Below are 16,834 nucleotides of genomic sequence, written 5' to 3' on the forward strand. Positions count from 1 at the left end.
TGGATTGATGACTGCAACTGTGAGGTGGAGCTGAATTTAGAAAAGATGGTTATTAGTCAAATCCTTTACTTTTTTCTGCTTATTCTCTGCAACATCTGCAAATTTACCTGAATATAGGTGTGTGACCGGGTTTAGGTTTATTCCATGAGAAGTGAGAGGGCACTGAGAGGAACTGTTCCCCGGGACCATCTTTCTTCAGGCTGTGCAGGCCCTCATCTGAAGGAGAGTCTAGATTAGGAGACATATTTCCATGGTCATCTAGCCCCAGCTCCCCTTTGCCAGTCTGCATAGACGTTCTGTCTTGTGAGGTCTTCCTTGTCTTGGATGGGATGTCTGCCTCAGATGGGCAGCACTGGAAGGGTGACATGCCTACAGAGGGACTACTAACCCAGTTGTCCTCTGTCACGCTGCTCCTAGGTGAAGGCCCTGGCGTGGGTGTGGGTGAGTGATGAGGAGACAATGAGCCGGGGTAGCAGATGTCGGCGCTAGAGTGGCGCCTCTTGCCACAGGGTGAGGTGGGACGTGAGGAAGGCCTGGAAGGTGGCCTCGGGCTAAGCCAATTTTCATCAGTGACACTAGTGCGTGGCGAGTGACAGGGGGACTGTCGGGGTGACAGGCTGATGGAGTGGGAGTGGTGCACAAAGGCGGGGTGATGGTGCTGCCAGTGGGGCTGCTCCTCCAAAAGCCCACCACTGGTTTGAGGGGATACACAGCCTGGGGAAGTAAGCGGGGAGCCCAGGGTGAACCGGGCAGCTGCTTCATTTAGCTCGGAGTCAACATCGTCATAGACGTGTGAGAATGATTCACAGGAGGAGGCATCAGAGAACCAGCTCCTAGAGGAGAGGCTGCTGCATGGACTAGGGCTAAGCGAAGAGTCCCGGTATGAGTGGTCCAGGGGCAAATACAGGTGGTCTCTGGACAGGGGCCTATCACCGTGGTAGTCCCCATCAGGGACATTAGCCCTCATATCCTCCTCACTGGCATCCATCTCCTGCTGGCAGCTGGGGGAGATGGAGGTGATCTGGATACTGGGGCACTCAAAGGCCTTTGGTGCCTCCACAGGAGCAGAGGGCAGCAGAGGGGAGGTGCCATACTTGGAGTCATGTGCCCCATAGCCCGGTGGCACAGATCCTGGTTTGTGTGAGTGAAGGCGTGGGGAAGTGCTGATGATCTGGGAGTGGGACTGCATGCCATGACGAGGCAGTCCAATAGACTGGTGGTTGGTGACCATAGACTGGGGCTGGCCCACATTTAGGATGTAGAACGACGTGTTGTCATCAGGCTCCAGATCTATGAGAAGATAAGAAAGGGAAGATTAAGATACAGCAATCTGGAGAATATTATTACCGTTGCTTTTTCCTTAATGTTCCTTAGTTTGACTTTATTGTGTACAATATATACAATATATACATACAATACATAGTACAATACAAATTACTCCTAGTAGAAATACCCTGGATTACTCAAAGACAGACAAGATATTGAAAGCATATTAAAGGTATTGTATATTATTGTTTGGGTCACTGTACATTTGTGCTTTGGGATTCCTGAATCAGAACAGAGAAGTGGTCTGGGCTCTCCTTCGGGCCTATTCAATTTGCTTTTAAAAGGGGATAAGAGAAGATGTAATTGGTCATAATTATGAGTCAACCTGCTGATACTGCATTCCTCCTAGTAGTAATGTATTTATCCTGACCAGGACTAGGCTTGAATCTTCCAAAATTGCATAAAATGATTTGGTCGCAGACCCATATGCAGTTGCGCCCTGAGTTTGCGCTTGCAATTGAGCCCAGTTTCAGGAAATTAGAGGCCAGAGTGTTGCTGGGTAGCAGGCAGTTACACAGGCATTGTTCCAAGAGGGATAACCGATGAACAGCACTACTCAGGAAACAAATTCACACAACGGTGCGTGCTGTCGGCTGTCATCACAGCTAGCACCGGCAGGCTATTTATACCAAAGGTCATCCGGCACAGGCAGTGAGTATATACACACACACACACACACAAACAAATATACAAGAGCCCACTGGCCACATTGGCACTACTCTGTTAGAGGTTATTGATAAACTTCCTGGATATGCTCTGCTGCTCCCATTGGGAGTAACCCCTCCACCCAGTGTTTCACATGTGAAAACTTAATTTCACTTGCAGAGACATTTTTCACATTAGAAACCGATTGGAATTCAAACCTTTTATATTATCATATGAAAGAGAGAGATTTGTCCAATAACATCTTCCCATGCATATTTTGACTTGTGACATTTAACTTGTATGTATCATAGGGATGGCACGGTGAGGAAATGTTCCCACCTATTAATAAACTTTTGACCATAACGGTGTGACTCTCTGACTCTCTGGTCGAGCTTTTGCTGCACAGCCCATTTTGGCAGTCCCTGGGTTAAGACAGGAGGCGGAAGCACCCCAAAGCGGTCCGCTTCCCTTCAGCGCACGTTAACTATAGACTAAATATAAATATTATGTTAACCAATTGGGCTGACCATATCGGTGCGGAGCTCCGCGGTTGGTTCACGATCTAGCTTCTGGTCTGCTTTCTACGCAAGCCACGGTAGAATCTGGCAAGAAAATATAATAAGCTAAGATAAGATAATCTACTATTAACAATGTATACTATTTATGATATAAATCACCTGATCCTGCACTTTTGCTTTTCACTTTGACACTAAATCCTCTGCCATCACCTTGTCGGTCTGACTCCTACTGCTGCTGTACGAAGCGGGGCAGACACTTTCACAGGGACACTGATACGCAAAAATTAACTAAATGGGTTTTATTTGTATTTTTCAAAAGCAAAACAACGGTGGGCAAGTTATGAAATCGGTGTATGCCCAGGCGCTAGGGTTGGGTATCGTTTGGGTTTTTTTCCCGATACTGAAAACTAAAACTTTTAAAACAATGCCGGCACCTAAATGTTGCCTGAACTGATACTTAAAATAAAAAGAGAAGAGCACAAAACAACAGATGAATGCAGTATCAGATAAATTATTTATTTAAAATGTAACAACTTATTTCACCAGCCAATTGCTGTTAAACGACAAAAGGAACCACTAGACGGCAGAAGGTTAATTTACAATAACATTGAATGCACCATGAGCATACAAGGTGCAATTGAACGCACCATTAAGTCCCGTCTGTGTTGTTTCTCAGACAACCTTTAGTCTTTAGCTGCAGACTGTTACGTCCCGCTTTCGAGTGAAATACAGCCACACTTTAGACCGTTTAGTTGTCAGCATTTTAAGTGTTAAGCCAGCTACTAGCTAACGGTAGGCTAACGTTACTTTCTGCCAAGTGTAGTGTAAACTTCTGTTGCCTGTTTCAGAGTACCAGAGAGCATCGCAGGCATTTAAGTGGCACCAAAATGAGGCATTGTAATCTGCGCTATCATTCGGTCCAGTTGATATATTGGCACCGGCTTTCGGCACCCAACCCTACCAGGCACTGTGTAACACCGGCAAGCCCAATGTATCGTACATTAAGTAGAGCAGAGGCCATAACTTTTAATCTCATTGTTTACTTTTGCACAGCACCAAACACCAAACCAAAAACTAAACTTTATAACAAAAAATACACACACACACACCATATAACCCATTGTCAATAGCAACTAACATAAAAAGTAAAACAAAGCAAGCATCATGTATCATCAGCCTTCCTGTCATGTCCTTTCTCTGGTCTTGAAGGGGAAATGATTAATATATTTCAGAAAATTACAAAACAACCAAGGCAAAAATACAGGCCAATGAGCATTCATTAAACATCTAGCTTAGCTAAAACCACAGTGTAGCCTGTACAGGATAAGGTTGTGAAATAATTACACTTCCCTTTATTTCTTGTATCTACCTGCCTATAAATAAGACGTTTTTTTTTTTTAATATCCAAGAACTAAAATCTTTCTTTAACTGTCAAGCGCAGATAAATAGTCCATAACTTGGTAGAAGTTAATTTAAGCTCCCATATTTGTTTCCTCTGACTTTAAATGATAACCACATACCAGTAATATGACAGCTTTGTCAAATCAGATATTTAATGTGGTCTCGAAAAAGTTTGTAAAAAAAAAAAGAAAAAAGGTTTCTGGTTTCTGCCCTCCCGTCCTCTCTATCCAACAGCAGCAACAGAGGCAGTAGCAGAACGCACTTTATTTATAGCTGCTCGGCTTCGCACTGGCCCTGCCTGCCTGTCACAAGACCCGGCAGTGGATCCTCTGACGACAGCATCCGACTGACTGACGGGGAGCAAGAGAAGGACAACAGAGTCGTTAGGAAGAGAAAGAGGCTGTGAGGAAAAAAGAAAAAAAAACTATGAATTGGGAAATAATATGAAAAGAACAAAGAAAGAAAGAAAGAACAAAGAAACAGAGGGCACCAGTAAATCCAGAAACACACACCTTAAGAGAGGGAGGCATACCACAGCAAGCACTCTTTTCCCTATCAACTGCACTGCAACATATTACAACATATCATGCTCACAGAAAACCGAAACATCACTTATAATTTCATAGTGACATAAGTTTCTTCCATTGCGGTTTTTGTTGTTTTATCTGGCTTGCAAAATGTTCCCTATTTGCCATAATGATGATTCTGCAAATCCATCTCATGATTGTCCCTCCTTCTTCCTCTATAAACAAAAAAAAAAAAGAAACAAAAAACTACATTTGCAATAAAAATAACTCACGATTAAAAGCATTTTCAAACGATATGCCAAAGGACAGGGATTTACACATAAACATTGCATTAATTCTTCCTTCTAAAAGCCCTTATCCTAAAGACTAATTAGAGAGACATTTTGAAAACATGTTGGATTACAGAGACATAACTATCACTGCATTATGAGAGAGATCCTCTCTCTTAAGAGTCTTTAGGAGTAGAGATGGTCCGATACCATTTTTTGCTTCCCGATACCGATTCCGATACCTGAACTTGCGTATCGCCTGATACCGAGTACCGATCCGATACTAGTGTGTCATATATTTTATTATGTTTTAAGAACTGTATACTACTATCCCTGTATGGATGTGATATGATTTCTATCTTTGTTGTCAGTCTGGCTCAGGTTAAACTCTTTGTGAAACATGAATGCCACAGAACGTTCTTTTATTCTGCAGTTTGACAGTCAGTTATAACGGAAAAAGAACATAAATAAACTACTTTAACGTATTTTTTCTTTAGGGCTTTATTACGTGGTATCGGATCGGTGCATAAACTCCAGTACTTCCCGATACCGATACCAGCGTTTTAGGCAGTATCGGAGCATCTCTATTTAGGAGGTTGGAAAACGTGCTAAATTAAATGCAAAATGCCACATGTATAAGACATGAATTGTCATTTGCTAAAAAAAGTTTTTCTGAATTAGTCGTTTGCTTTTCTGGATTGCTGCTTAGCTGAAAACATAACTTGACGAGCTTGTTTTAGCTCTGTTGAATCACAACAACAAAATAATTTAATTAAACAGGTCATTCAGAGCAGGGCAGTGCCAGGTGCTGACTCAGTAATGAGCTGCTGCCTTAGTAAATTAGGTGCTAATTACACACAGAGTAATTTGCCCTATGCTTTTATGTTGGTAAATCTAGCACTGTGTTTTCATACTATATTTTCCTTTTTCTGTGGCTTGATTTGTGCATTACGTTGTTTTGTTAGTGACGTTTACTTGTAACGGCATACCAAATGAATTATGCTTTTGCATAAATTTCAACTTCACGCAGAGCCTCAAGTCTAACAAAGCATCTGATGCCAACCAGGGCTTATGAGTCCTTCATGAACTGATGCAAGTTTCCTTGGGGCTGCATTAATCAACTGGCTACCAATCAGCCAATGGTCTATTTAAAACTTTTTACTGTATGAAGAAAAGAAAAATGGAAATGTATGACTATTTACTATGTTTGGATAGTGATCAAAATATACACCTTAAAACAAATGATGGTGTGGGAGAGTCTTGGACTTTGTATTGGATATCCGTGTTGGCCTAGTGATAGTACTGACAGCAGTAACTTAGTCTGTTTTTTAGTCTCCTCAAATAACAGATTAGAAATCCCTCTGCTGAGTTGTCCTACAGTGTTAGTGGTATAACATTCATTTAATATACTGAGTTGAAATTAATCATTTTTATTTGCCATGCCAACATCATATTCCGTCTCTCTCTCTGTTCCATAGTGCTTATTGGTGAGGGTGAAAAAAGACTACTACTTTTGCATTTTTTACAAATCATAATACACGGTGAAGAGGGGTAACTAAAAATGTTGCACAGATAAGGGTTAGACAGGGGATGACCATGTTACCTGGCCCACAGCCCTCTCCTTGCCCTGAGATAAGATTAGCCTACTACATAAAACACTCCAGTGAGAAAAGGGGTGGGAGATGGGAAACCCCCAAGTCAGAGCCAAACACTAGTCACCTTAGGACAAAATGTCAGAGAGAGGAGAGGAGAGGAGATTAGAGGAGAAGAGAAGAGAAGAGAGGAGAGGAGAGGAGAGGCCTTGGTTGCAAAGCCCTGCAAGGTTCCTGAAAGCCAGCGCATCACACACTCCTCAAGTGTCCATAGATCAGACAGCCAATGCGGTTAAATAAAGATCTGTAAGAGGCTTTGTTGTACCGAAGATAATAATAGCTCTGCCTCACTGGGAGATGTTTCAGTGAAGCACGCCTTTGTGGATGTTTGTGACACACCACGAAGACCGTTGTGTTCTCGCGGTAACCACAGGGCTTGACAAACTGGTGATAGTTGCATCCACTTTGGCTCCTTGACACAAAGCTCAACATGTTTCTGGCTGACTGTCGCACTGCCTGGGGATTCTCGCTTGGGGGATAAACTGTAGAGACTTTGCTCCTCCTTCCTCCTACTCTCACTGCACGCAAAGTGTGTCAGGGTCCTCTGACCGGCAGTGACACACAGGCCCACATTCTGACAAAACCCAGTGTACTACTAAGGGAGGGAAGGCTTTGTCTCTCCCAGACGAGATGACAAGTTCATTGCTGCGGCAGGTTTATGCTGGTGCACCCATGATCTTTCTGTCTACCTCTCAAGTGTGTATGGTTATAACAGTGTGGGTGGTGTATGATGTGTCTATGTTCCTGTGTGCCTGTGGTTGGGCCTCTGTGCCTTCCTGTGTCTTTTTATACTTAATGTATGGGTATATGTGAGTGTACCCTTGTGTGTGAGTGTTTGTATGTATATGTATGACTGCACACCCCAACACATATTACTGTCTTAGGTTACCCACTAGCCCCAACACCATGTGGTGCTGGCGCTAAAGTGTAACCTTAGCTAGGGTTCCCTTTGTGGTGGGCAAGCAGGTTGATTAGAGCAGGCTCTGCTTACATCCCCTGTACAGAAGGCTTTGTGTTCAGCCCAGTCTCCTCTTTCAGACCTCCTCAAGAGCTGATGACCAATAGACCAGAGCAAAAGTGTGCTTTGTACTATAAGCCTTATGGGGTAAAAGATATTTATCTCAGATTTAAAAAAATCAATTAACACATTTAAACATTTAATTCTGGGGTATGTAGAACAAGTGAAAAATCTAACTACTTAAAGTTATTGTCCGTAAGATTTTTTAATGTCGTTAATTATCTAGAAAGCATTACCATTCCCATCAAAAAATGAGTTAAAACAATGGTGATTGAGCATATGACCCACTAATGAAAGTGCTTGTATTTGCTGCTTTGTCAAGTAATACCATCTGAGTGTCTGGGGGCGACTTTCCCGTCCTAAATTTACGATAGAAGCGCACAGTTAGTGACGCTTCTTACGGTCTTATCAGTCAGCAGGGGTTGGTTTCCCCCGTCTGCCCAGGTGAAGCTTGCCACTGCGTTCCATTGTACTCGGAAATTGGAAACTTCCGACGAGGAAAGATGCAAAGAAACGGTTCGTTAATCGGGCGCCTACATTTCATTACTGCTGACTCACAATGGCGGACCAACAGACAGAGAATGAAGACCGTTCAACTTTGAGTCCAAATAGAAATAAACAAAAACATAAACTCCCACACCCGCAAGCGGACCAAGCTGATACTGGCTGAGATGTCAACCTTTGCCATGTCTGTGGCCGGTCCGTGTGTGCAGCTCAGGTGGGACACAGACACTTGTCGCTCGGTCTGTACTCCCTGTATTGAACCACCCTCTCTCGGATTCACTTTTTGGGATTAACATTCAGGAAATGATAGCCAGGCTTGAAGCCACCGTAAAGCCTCAGAGCAGCTGGGTTCTTATCTCGGCCTGCAGCAGCAGCAGCAGTCAGAGTGCCGCCAGCGGGTTCGGCAGCGTTGCTAGTCCTTCAGGGATAGGACTGCCACTTGCCATTACAGACCTGCTCACCCATTCCCATCTCGGGCTTTGGGCAGCACCACCAACAACCCCCTTATTTTACGTGCTTGCTGTGGCGCTAAACATTTAGTCATTCAGACAGTCAGACTTAATGAATAAACTGAAAGCAAAACCAGTACCCAGTATCAGTACCCTTAATTTCAAGCTCTTGTGCTTTTTCAAGCACAAGAGCTCTTAAAAACCTTTTTAAAATTGAACATTTTATTTTACATTTTTAATATTTTGGTTGATATGGATATTTGCAGTGATTCCCAATAGAGCTCACAAAAGCAAATTAAATTTCTTCCCCATGGATTTTGCAGGAACTCTGCGGTTGGCTTGTTGCCTACATTTCTATACGTATTGTAAGAGTTGGCCTACACCTGTGGCTCTAAACCTTGCTGACTGGCTTTGTGCCAAACCTACAGATGATCCATGTGAATGTCTGTATACATAAAATTCGGTGAGTGTGAGCGAGAGAGAAATCCAAACGTAGGAGGGAAATGCTCGATGCTCAATTTATTTAGAGTTACATGGCACATATATAGCAGAATCCTGAGGTATGGGTCTCAGTTTAATCTGACATCTGTAGAGCCATGTTACAGTCTTGTCCTGTAATGTAATGTTAGGGTAATATTCAAAAAGCCTTCCTGTGCCGTCACAGCAGACTCACCAGCAAGCAGAGGCTTAACAATGGCAGCCTAAGCCAATGTTAACATATGCCGGCAGCTAAATTAAGCTCCTAATTAACAATCTCATGCCGAGATAACATTATGGGATAAACATAGAGTGCCAAGTAACCACCTCAACTAAATACCCACCAATGCATGAAGATCCTTTTCAAAACACATCCCTAATTGCCTTTAGAGTACATTGATTTGGTACTGTAAAAAAGATACCAGGAAAGATGTATTTTAATCATAATAATAAGCTTTATTTAAATGGCATTTATAAAAGTGCTTTACAAACTAAAATAGCAAAAATTAACTTTAACAGGCAAAAAAACAGGAGTGTTGAAAGACATAAAACAACATATGAATTGAATAACAAATAAGATAAAGTAAAATGCCTTAAGATGAGAATGATTTGGAAACTTGACTGGAGAAAATTCTCAGACATCCAACACTTAATATCAGACAAACACCAGGTTATGCAGGACATGTCTTTCACATAAGGTTTAATCGAGGTATTTAACAGATGTGACCAAACCTAGTCTCTATCGACGACCAAAACCAAACTAGAGCCACATCACTGATGGCAACAAAGCTTTCCATAAGGTTGATTAAAATGTTGTGTTTCACCATCCACTGTACCAAGAGCTTATTCCAACAAAAAATAAAACCAGATTGCCCAAATAATGATCTAGCACTATATAGTTGCTATTGCATTTGCATATTGTGTTCACAATCACTGATGTATCTGGCATTTACTGGCCTAGTAAAAAGCCTCACTTTTGCCGTTATCTGGGAGTGTATTTAATCATCTAAGAAACTGTCTGCTTTTTTGCAGTAACCTGGTTTGCGAGAAACCAGGGGTCCGTTTCAGAAAGCAGGTTTAGTGAAAACTCTGAATTTTATAACCTGAGATGAGGGAAACTCTGGGTTTTGTTTCAGAAAGGGAGGTTAATCAAACATAAGAGAGAGAGGTAACTCCAGCCCGGTTCAGAAAGAGAATTTACTTAACCTCAGAGTCAGTTACTATGGTAACTGAACCTGTGAACCTAACCTGGTCGGGAGCAGGTTTTCTTCAATAAACCTCGAGTTTCTCTCAGTCTCCTCCCTCTGACACAGCGCGCTTTCATTTCCTTAATTCATTCAGTCTGTATCAGGCGCATTTTAGCGCAGTTTGTTATCTGCATGAATAAAAAAAACAGGGTTGGTTTATTAACTGTGTTAGGCAGACTATAAAACGTTGGCATGGCATTTCCTTTTGTCAACGATCCCGCTGATGAAGAAGCTGTATTACTTCGCAGGGAGTTAAACGTATGTCGGGAGATGATATTGAGGCCCCGACTACAGATGCATTTTCATTTCCAGATACTAGCCTACCTATTTGAGCCGACCAGTTTGTTTGTGGTTGTTACCATGGTGAATCGTAGTATTATTGCTCCATTCATGCTGCCTTTTTATTGTGGTGGTGCACGCGCTTAACTCTGAGTGAACCTACTCTGAGTTGATTGAACCAACTCATATCAGCTGTTCTGGAACCAACAAATCATAGTTTCCCATCTCAGGGTAAATCAACTCAGAGTTCAGGGTTAGACTCAGAGTTTGTTAAACCTTCTTCTACAAACGGGCCCCTGGTTTCTTTAATTGGGATAAAACAATATGGGAACCCTGGTCAACACAGATAGATTTCTGCTGGGATGAACTTCAGTTTTTGGTCAAACCCAATTACCTAGAACCTAGAAACTTTCTAGGTTTTTTCATACATGTATTGCATGACAAAGCCCAGGACACAAATTATTACTTGTGGATTTAAAATAATGTAGTCATTTCCTCCAGCTCACTTCTAACATTCAGACACACACACAAATGAAGGAAAAAAACTAAAGAGCCTGTCCTCTCACTTGCAGCATTATATAGCCTACCACAATTTATTTAAAAAGATGCCAGCTTTAGTTAAAAAATAAGGTAGGTAGGGGGTATGGGAGACATCTGGTAACCAGGTTTACCCCCCCCCCTTGGCTTCTCCCAATGACTGGGTTTCTTGTGTGCATGTAATCAAACAATGTGTCAGAAAGTTCATGTATGTATTGGTTTTCAGTGCCACAGGAGAGCTGCAGTACATCAGATGATTGGCCTCTAAGGCGAACACAAGCCACTTGATGGCCTGCAATAACCCTGGGCAGATAACATCACAGAGGCTACTGCCAGCAGGGGTGACATTTAAACAATCTGTCAGGGCTGACTGTGCATGTGCCTAAAAAAAGTCAGCCGGGGGGGGTTGAGAGAGCGAGAGAGAGAGAGAGAGAGAGAACAAGGAATAGAAGGGAGAGGGACAGACAGGGAAACAGAGCTTTTGTGTGCCTTTATGTGTGAGAGGTAAAGAGAGAAAGCGAGAGAGACAGTGTCTGAGAGAGAAACACAGAGCGGAGAGAGACAAGAGAGAGAAGAGTTGACATTTACACACTGTGGGTCTTAGTAGTGAGACTACTGTATATACACACCACTGATAAATGCACAAGTGTGTCAACCAATACCCCCAAACCAAGTTCATGACAAACTGTACAGATTATTATACTATATACTGTATACACGATGTCCCTGACATATCCAAGTATCAACAAAGTAATGCCAGTCTTAGAAATAAGCATATATAGGACAGATTGTTTTGAATTCACTTATGTACACCTTTCTTATCTCCACATGTCAACAATGGCCACCCCAACCTCCTGGCCTTGACCCACCTTCACACAGATTAGTTAAACAACTGTACCAGCAGAACCACATCCCATCATCTGTGTTGCTTGTGCAGCATGGGAATGGATGATGAAAAAGAAATGCAGTGTCCTCAAGTAAAGGGTCCATCTGCTCTGCTTGGGGAAGAGTCCCATTACAGTCTTGCTACTCTTTATGGTGTTTGTAATCAGGCCAACACAACACAACACAACAAGAGAAAAAAACTAACAGGAAATAATCAAGGAAAAAGCAGGAAAACAGCAATTCCCCCTCCAAAATCATAAATGGAATATGTCCAGAAAAGAAACTACGCTTAAAGCAGGAAAACCCTTCCTTTCCATCTTTTTCACAGCTCTACAAGTTCATACATGTTTAAAAAGGCCCAATTCATGTTTTAATCTCTGGTGATCAGCAGTACATATCATTAAAACCTCTATACACAATTGGTGTGCCCTTTTCGCCCAGCTGTCAAAATCCACATGGTCCACATTCCAATCGTGACCCATGTAGTAGGGTCCACTCAAACACATGGGCCCCCACTGAAATGTGTGCCATCACCACCAATACCAAGCCTGACTGAAATAAGGCATTGAGGGTAGCCTAAAATAAAATGGGATTCAAACCACCCTAATCCCTGCATAGCAAGCCACACCTTATAGTAAAAGGGGACCAGAGAAATACAAAAAATAAAAATGAAAGCATATGCAGGAGTTCGACAGCTTTCTTTCTGCCGTAATGCAGCCTCTGACATGTTGATACAGCGCAGCCAGCGGTAGCTTCAGTTACACTAAATTTAAACTAGACAGATGCCACACATAGTTACTCATGCCTCGCCCCGGGAAACAAACGTCTCATTCATCACACTAGGTGCTGGGACCCCTTCAGTTCAGTAGGGTTAGGGGGCATCCACATGGTGATCCAGCCCCACATGGGGACCTCATGCGTGACTGTCTGATCTTTGACCTCTCTGCCTTTTACATTTTCATAGAAGTATTAGAACCTGCAGGTCCATAAACTTTCTTAAAGCCTTCATTCTCAAACATTTACAAAGTCTATAGACATTGGCTTGTCTAACTGTCAAACAATCCACTGTCTATCTCTCTTTGTATGTTTTCCTCTCTTCTTTTATTTTATTTTTGATTAGTTTTTTGATATAATTTGTGGTGAGTTTTGTTATAATTAATACACCTATGCATATTACTAAGTATCAATGTCCTACATGTCTAACATCAACAAGCTACACAATTAAAATGACAAAAAAAGACTCAAGCTAACTGGGAGTCAAGTGCAGTGCATACGATGTGAAACAATATCAGCAAACTTTTAAGTGAGACGTATTTTAACTTTAGACTGGAGACCTCTAACCAAATAGCCATACACAGTGTGTGTCAATGAAAACATGTATGTATTCTGTTGTTATGTTAAGGAAGGTTTATACAATTTTCTAACACACTTCAGGACAGCTTACGCCAATGCCCGCTGCTTGCCTGAGTGGTGGCTCCCACCCCTCAACATAAAAATCTAAACAAACGCGTACACACACATACACACAAACACACCTGGCTAGAGTCTGGGAGTGCCCACACACTCACCTGGCGATGCGGCGCACAGCATTCTTCCACTCCTCTCCTCGTTAAGATCGCAATGTGCTTGAGCAGTAAAAAGTTGAAGGCTGTAGATGTGCTGGGACGAGAGGGGTTCTCCTGCACTAAGTACAAACGAGTCACTAGAACCTGCCGCCTGCCCTCTGCCACTCTCTTTGGGAGCTCAAAATAGTCCAACATGAGAGCGATGTAATTTCAGTCTTTCCCACGACAAGGACTGAGAGGATCGTGCTCTTGGTTCAGAGAAGCAGAGCAATGACAACAACACAGATAAGGGGCAACATTTCTTTCTCCACTAGCTGCTCTCAGTTTGATCATTTCATTATGGTAAAAAATGTGCCTTGACATACCTTCATTTCTAAGCATGACAAAGACAACCCCGCAGGTACAAGAAATGTCACAGGATGTTAACAGGACAAAATCAAACCTGACTAGTCACTAAGAGGTTGTGGTGACTGCTGGCATCTGGAGATTTCATTAGCCTAGATCAGTCTCTCTGATATCACTGGTGGTCTGTCTCACATCCTGTGGAAGCAGTAAGAAAGGAAAGAAGCCTCAGTCGTCCTGGTGGCGGGTCTACAATGCTCTGTTCTGGTATGGTGGCGACCAACAAGCGACAAATTATTTCAATTTGTAAGATAAGTAAAAGCAAGGACAGAAAAGTCAATGCATATGGAATATTTACAAAAAGAAAAGAGAAAGGTCTAGACAAGGAGAGTGGGTGAACAAAAACGCTGTTCATCTTCCGCTTACCATCAGCTAGAGAGCAGTGAGCCCTCCTCTCCTTTCATTTCACCCTGCCATCTGAACCCCACATGGCATGTCTGGGCAGAAAGCCAGACACCTCTGCTATGGCTGTACTACTCTGCCACCCATAAAGGGCACTTCTGCCCCCATGCTTCATACCACCTCTAACACCCGATGAGGCCAAAGCTCGTGACCTGCATAACCCTAACTCACCAAAATCATATTTCTTCCACTCACACAACCACTTCACCATAGACACTTTATCACAAATGGAGTAAGTGGTACTTTAAGGGATGACCCCAAATCAATGTTGTAACATGTTGTAAGATGGATTGTGTTATTTTCATATATGAAACTACAATCACAAACAGTGAATGGGAAATATGTTCTTTAATAAGTATGTACAACTAAGCTTACCCCGTTTGATACTATAGATGAAAGCAAGTGTGAGGCCACCGTCTGTAACAAGCAAAACCATTACACACAAGTGTCTATCAGTGCCGTTCGTTTCACAATGATAATTTGAGGTAAGCTACAAAGTGAAAAGGTCCGGGGCTGACAGCCGTTATGCATAAAGTTACTCAAAACACAACTTACAAACCTCTTAACCTGTGGTTTCCCCTGCCTATGTAAACCTACGGGAGGCCGCCTAAGTGTTTTTTTTTTTTTTTCAGCCTAAATTGACTAATTAAAAAAGAAAAAAGCGCTGAGCTCAACCATCACGGGCAAAAGTGCTGCAGAAAACAAGTGAAACAAGAGAACAAGCAATGGTGAAATGACATTAATGGAAACAGCCATCGAGTTCACACAATTACAAAAGACATGTTGCCGTTAAGTTTTTCAAAGTGTACGTGCTTCGAGGGGCACAAATGAAAGTCCATAAGCCTCCATTGTATTTAGGCGGTGGCAGAAGTTACACAGGTGGATATCTCAAAACAAATGATTTGTATGAATTGATACTTGGGGTTTTAAGTTCTTTGTAGGTAATAGCTGTTATGCATTAATAGCTATTTGGTCATGGGGGTAATAGCTGTTATGCAGGGTATACACCACATGAGAATCAAGCCGATTTGGGGCACAATTCCCCCCCCTCCTGAAAATTGTCAGCAAAGCCACGATTTTTTTGATGCTTCTAAAGATTATCTTGCCAGATTTTCCAGTGGTGTGAGGTTTGTTAAAAAGAGTGGTTTTTTACATCCCCCGATCTGCTTGGAAATCCATCCTGGCCACACTGATTTCAAATCGCAAATATTAACCATGTTAAATTTTCACTATCTGATATACTGTTGTATGTGGGGAATGCCAAGGACGCAGTCTAGTCTTGTTTACCCAGGTCGGACTTCTGTGGGAAAGTGGTGCTCATACGAAGCTCATACCACTGATCAGCTGATCACGAAGGGAGAGAGAGGGTGAAGGAAACGGATAGCGCTAACAGCGCTAACGGCTACAGTGCAAATAGAGCATTTCTTAGCTCCACAGTTAGCTCACACTCACCGGGGGCGCGATATTTTTTCCCCTACTATGGCCACGCCAAGACCCGCCCTTCAATTGCATTCACACACTACTATTGGCCAGGCGTCCATGCTTACGTAAGGTAACGTAACCCGATTTGTTCAGGTCCTATCCCCTGACCAATCGGCTATCCTAACGTTAACCATTCAAGGTCAACCATTCAAGGTCAATGCCTAACCCCAACCAATCGAGCTGCTATTGAAGGGCGGGTCTTGGCGTAGTAGGAAGTAGGAAAAAAAATTTGGCATGCCGCTCCAACTCCGCTTACATTGTTTTGTTTTTTTTAACGAGCCGGCAAAGCCGCACGCATAGGATTGTGGGTGATTTGGGAGAGCAGGGGTGTCACGATACAAAACATTCAGTAGCCGGTGCCAATACCAGTAAAATAACACGAAGGTCGATGCCGATTTCGATACCACGGTAAAAAAAAAAGATTTTCTAAGATTCCATGTACTTTAACATGAACTTCTTTATTAAAATATTTGAAAAATATCAAAATGTCATAACAAGACATACAAAACATGTGCAATAGAGCATATAATAAAATAATAAGTGCAATGAATGGTCATAGTGCAACAACTAGTGTCCCCAGACACATTCCAGACTTGCAGGCATCTTTTCAAAACGTACTGTGCAAAAACAACAACAGTGTTTCTAACAGTTGCGTGACCAGAGACGTTAAAAACCCTGGGTAAATATTGGCAGCTTAGAGTCCAAAAGGACGCCGAGATGGCTAATTTCCTCCTGAACAGGTAGCTAAGCATTAGCTTCAGGCTAATTTATCACGGCTACAAGGGACGGGCATTTTGTCATTTCAACATTTGTGTACTCACATTGAATTATATAGAGTACCCGAGTTGGTTACTCGCAAAAACAATTGAGACACTGCCAGTAAAGTGATCCCGACTGGTCCTGGCTAACCGTGGCTAACGCCGCCATGCTAACCCTGCTAACGGCTTACGTTACCTGAGGAGCAGGCAAGCGAGCCACGGCTGTTTACAACGTGTAGCCTGTTCAGCGGCCATAGCCGACAACAGTGAGTTATTTGAAGCCGAGAGAGGGGGGTTGTAGCTAAATCGGAAAGAGAGGACCGTGAGTTTGCAGTGAACATGCCGTTTTTTAGGTCGGGTAGAGTTGACTCTCGTATGTACCGGAAGAAGAAGGACGTGACTTCGGCCACTTCTTCGTGACCACCTTCTTCTGAATCGATCGACTGGAACACCATCAGTTCCGGATGAGGCGCAGCACCAATGCTGCTAAC

General features: G+C 42.7%; 1 protein-coding gene across 1 annotated transcript in view; it reads right to left on the reverse strand.

Annotated features, from left to right (window-relative positions):
- nfatc3a (nuclear factor of activated T cells 3a) overlaps window positions 1-16,834 on the reverse strand; it is a 69,134-nt gene that overhangs the window by 47,005 nt on the left and 5,295 nt on the right. The window contains exon 2 of the mRNA XM_078251914.1: window positions 108-1,290. Within this exon, the coding sequence (XP_078108040.1) occupies window positions 108-1,290 (1,183 nt within the window). The remainder of the gene's footprint in view (window positions 1-107; window positions 1,291-16,834) is intronic.

The sequence above is a fragment of the Sander vitreus genome, chromosome 1 (genome assembly GCF_031162955.1).
Source record: "Sander vitreus isolate 19-12246 chromosome 1, sanVit1, whole genome shotgun sequence".
NCBI lineage: Eukaryota > Metazoa > Chordata > Actinopteri > Perciformes > Percidae > Sander > Sander vitreus.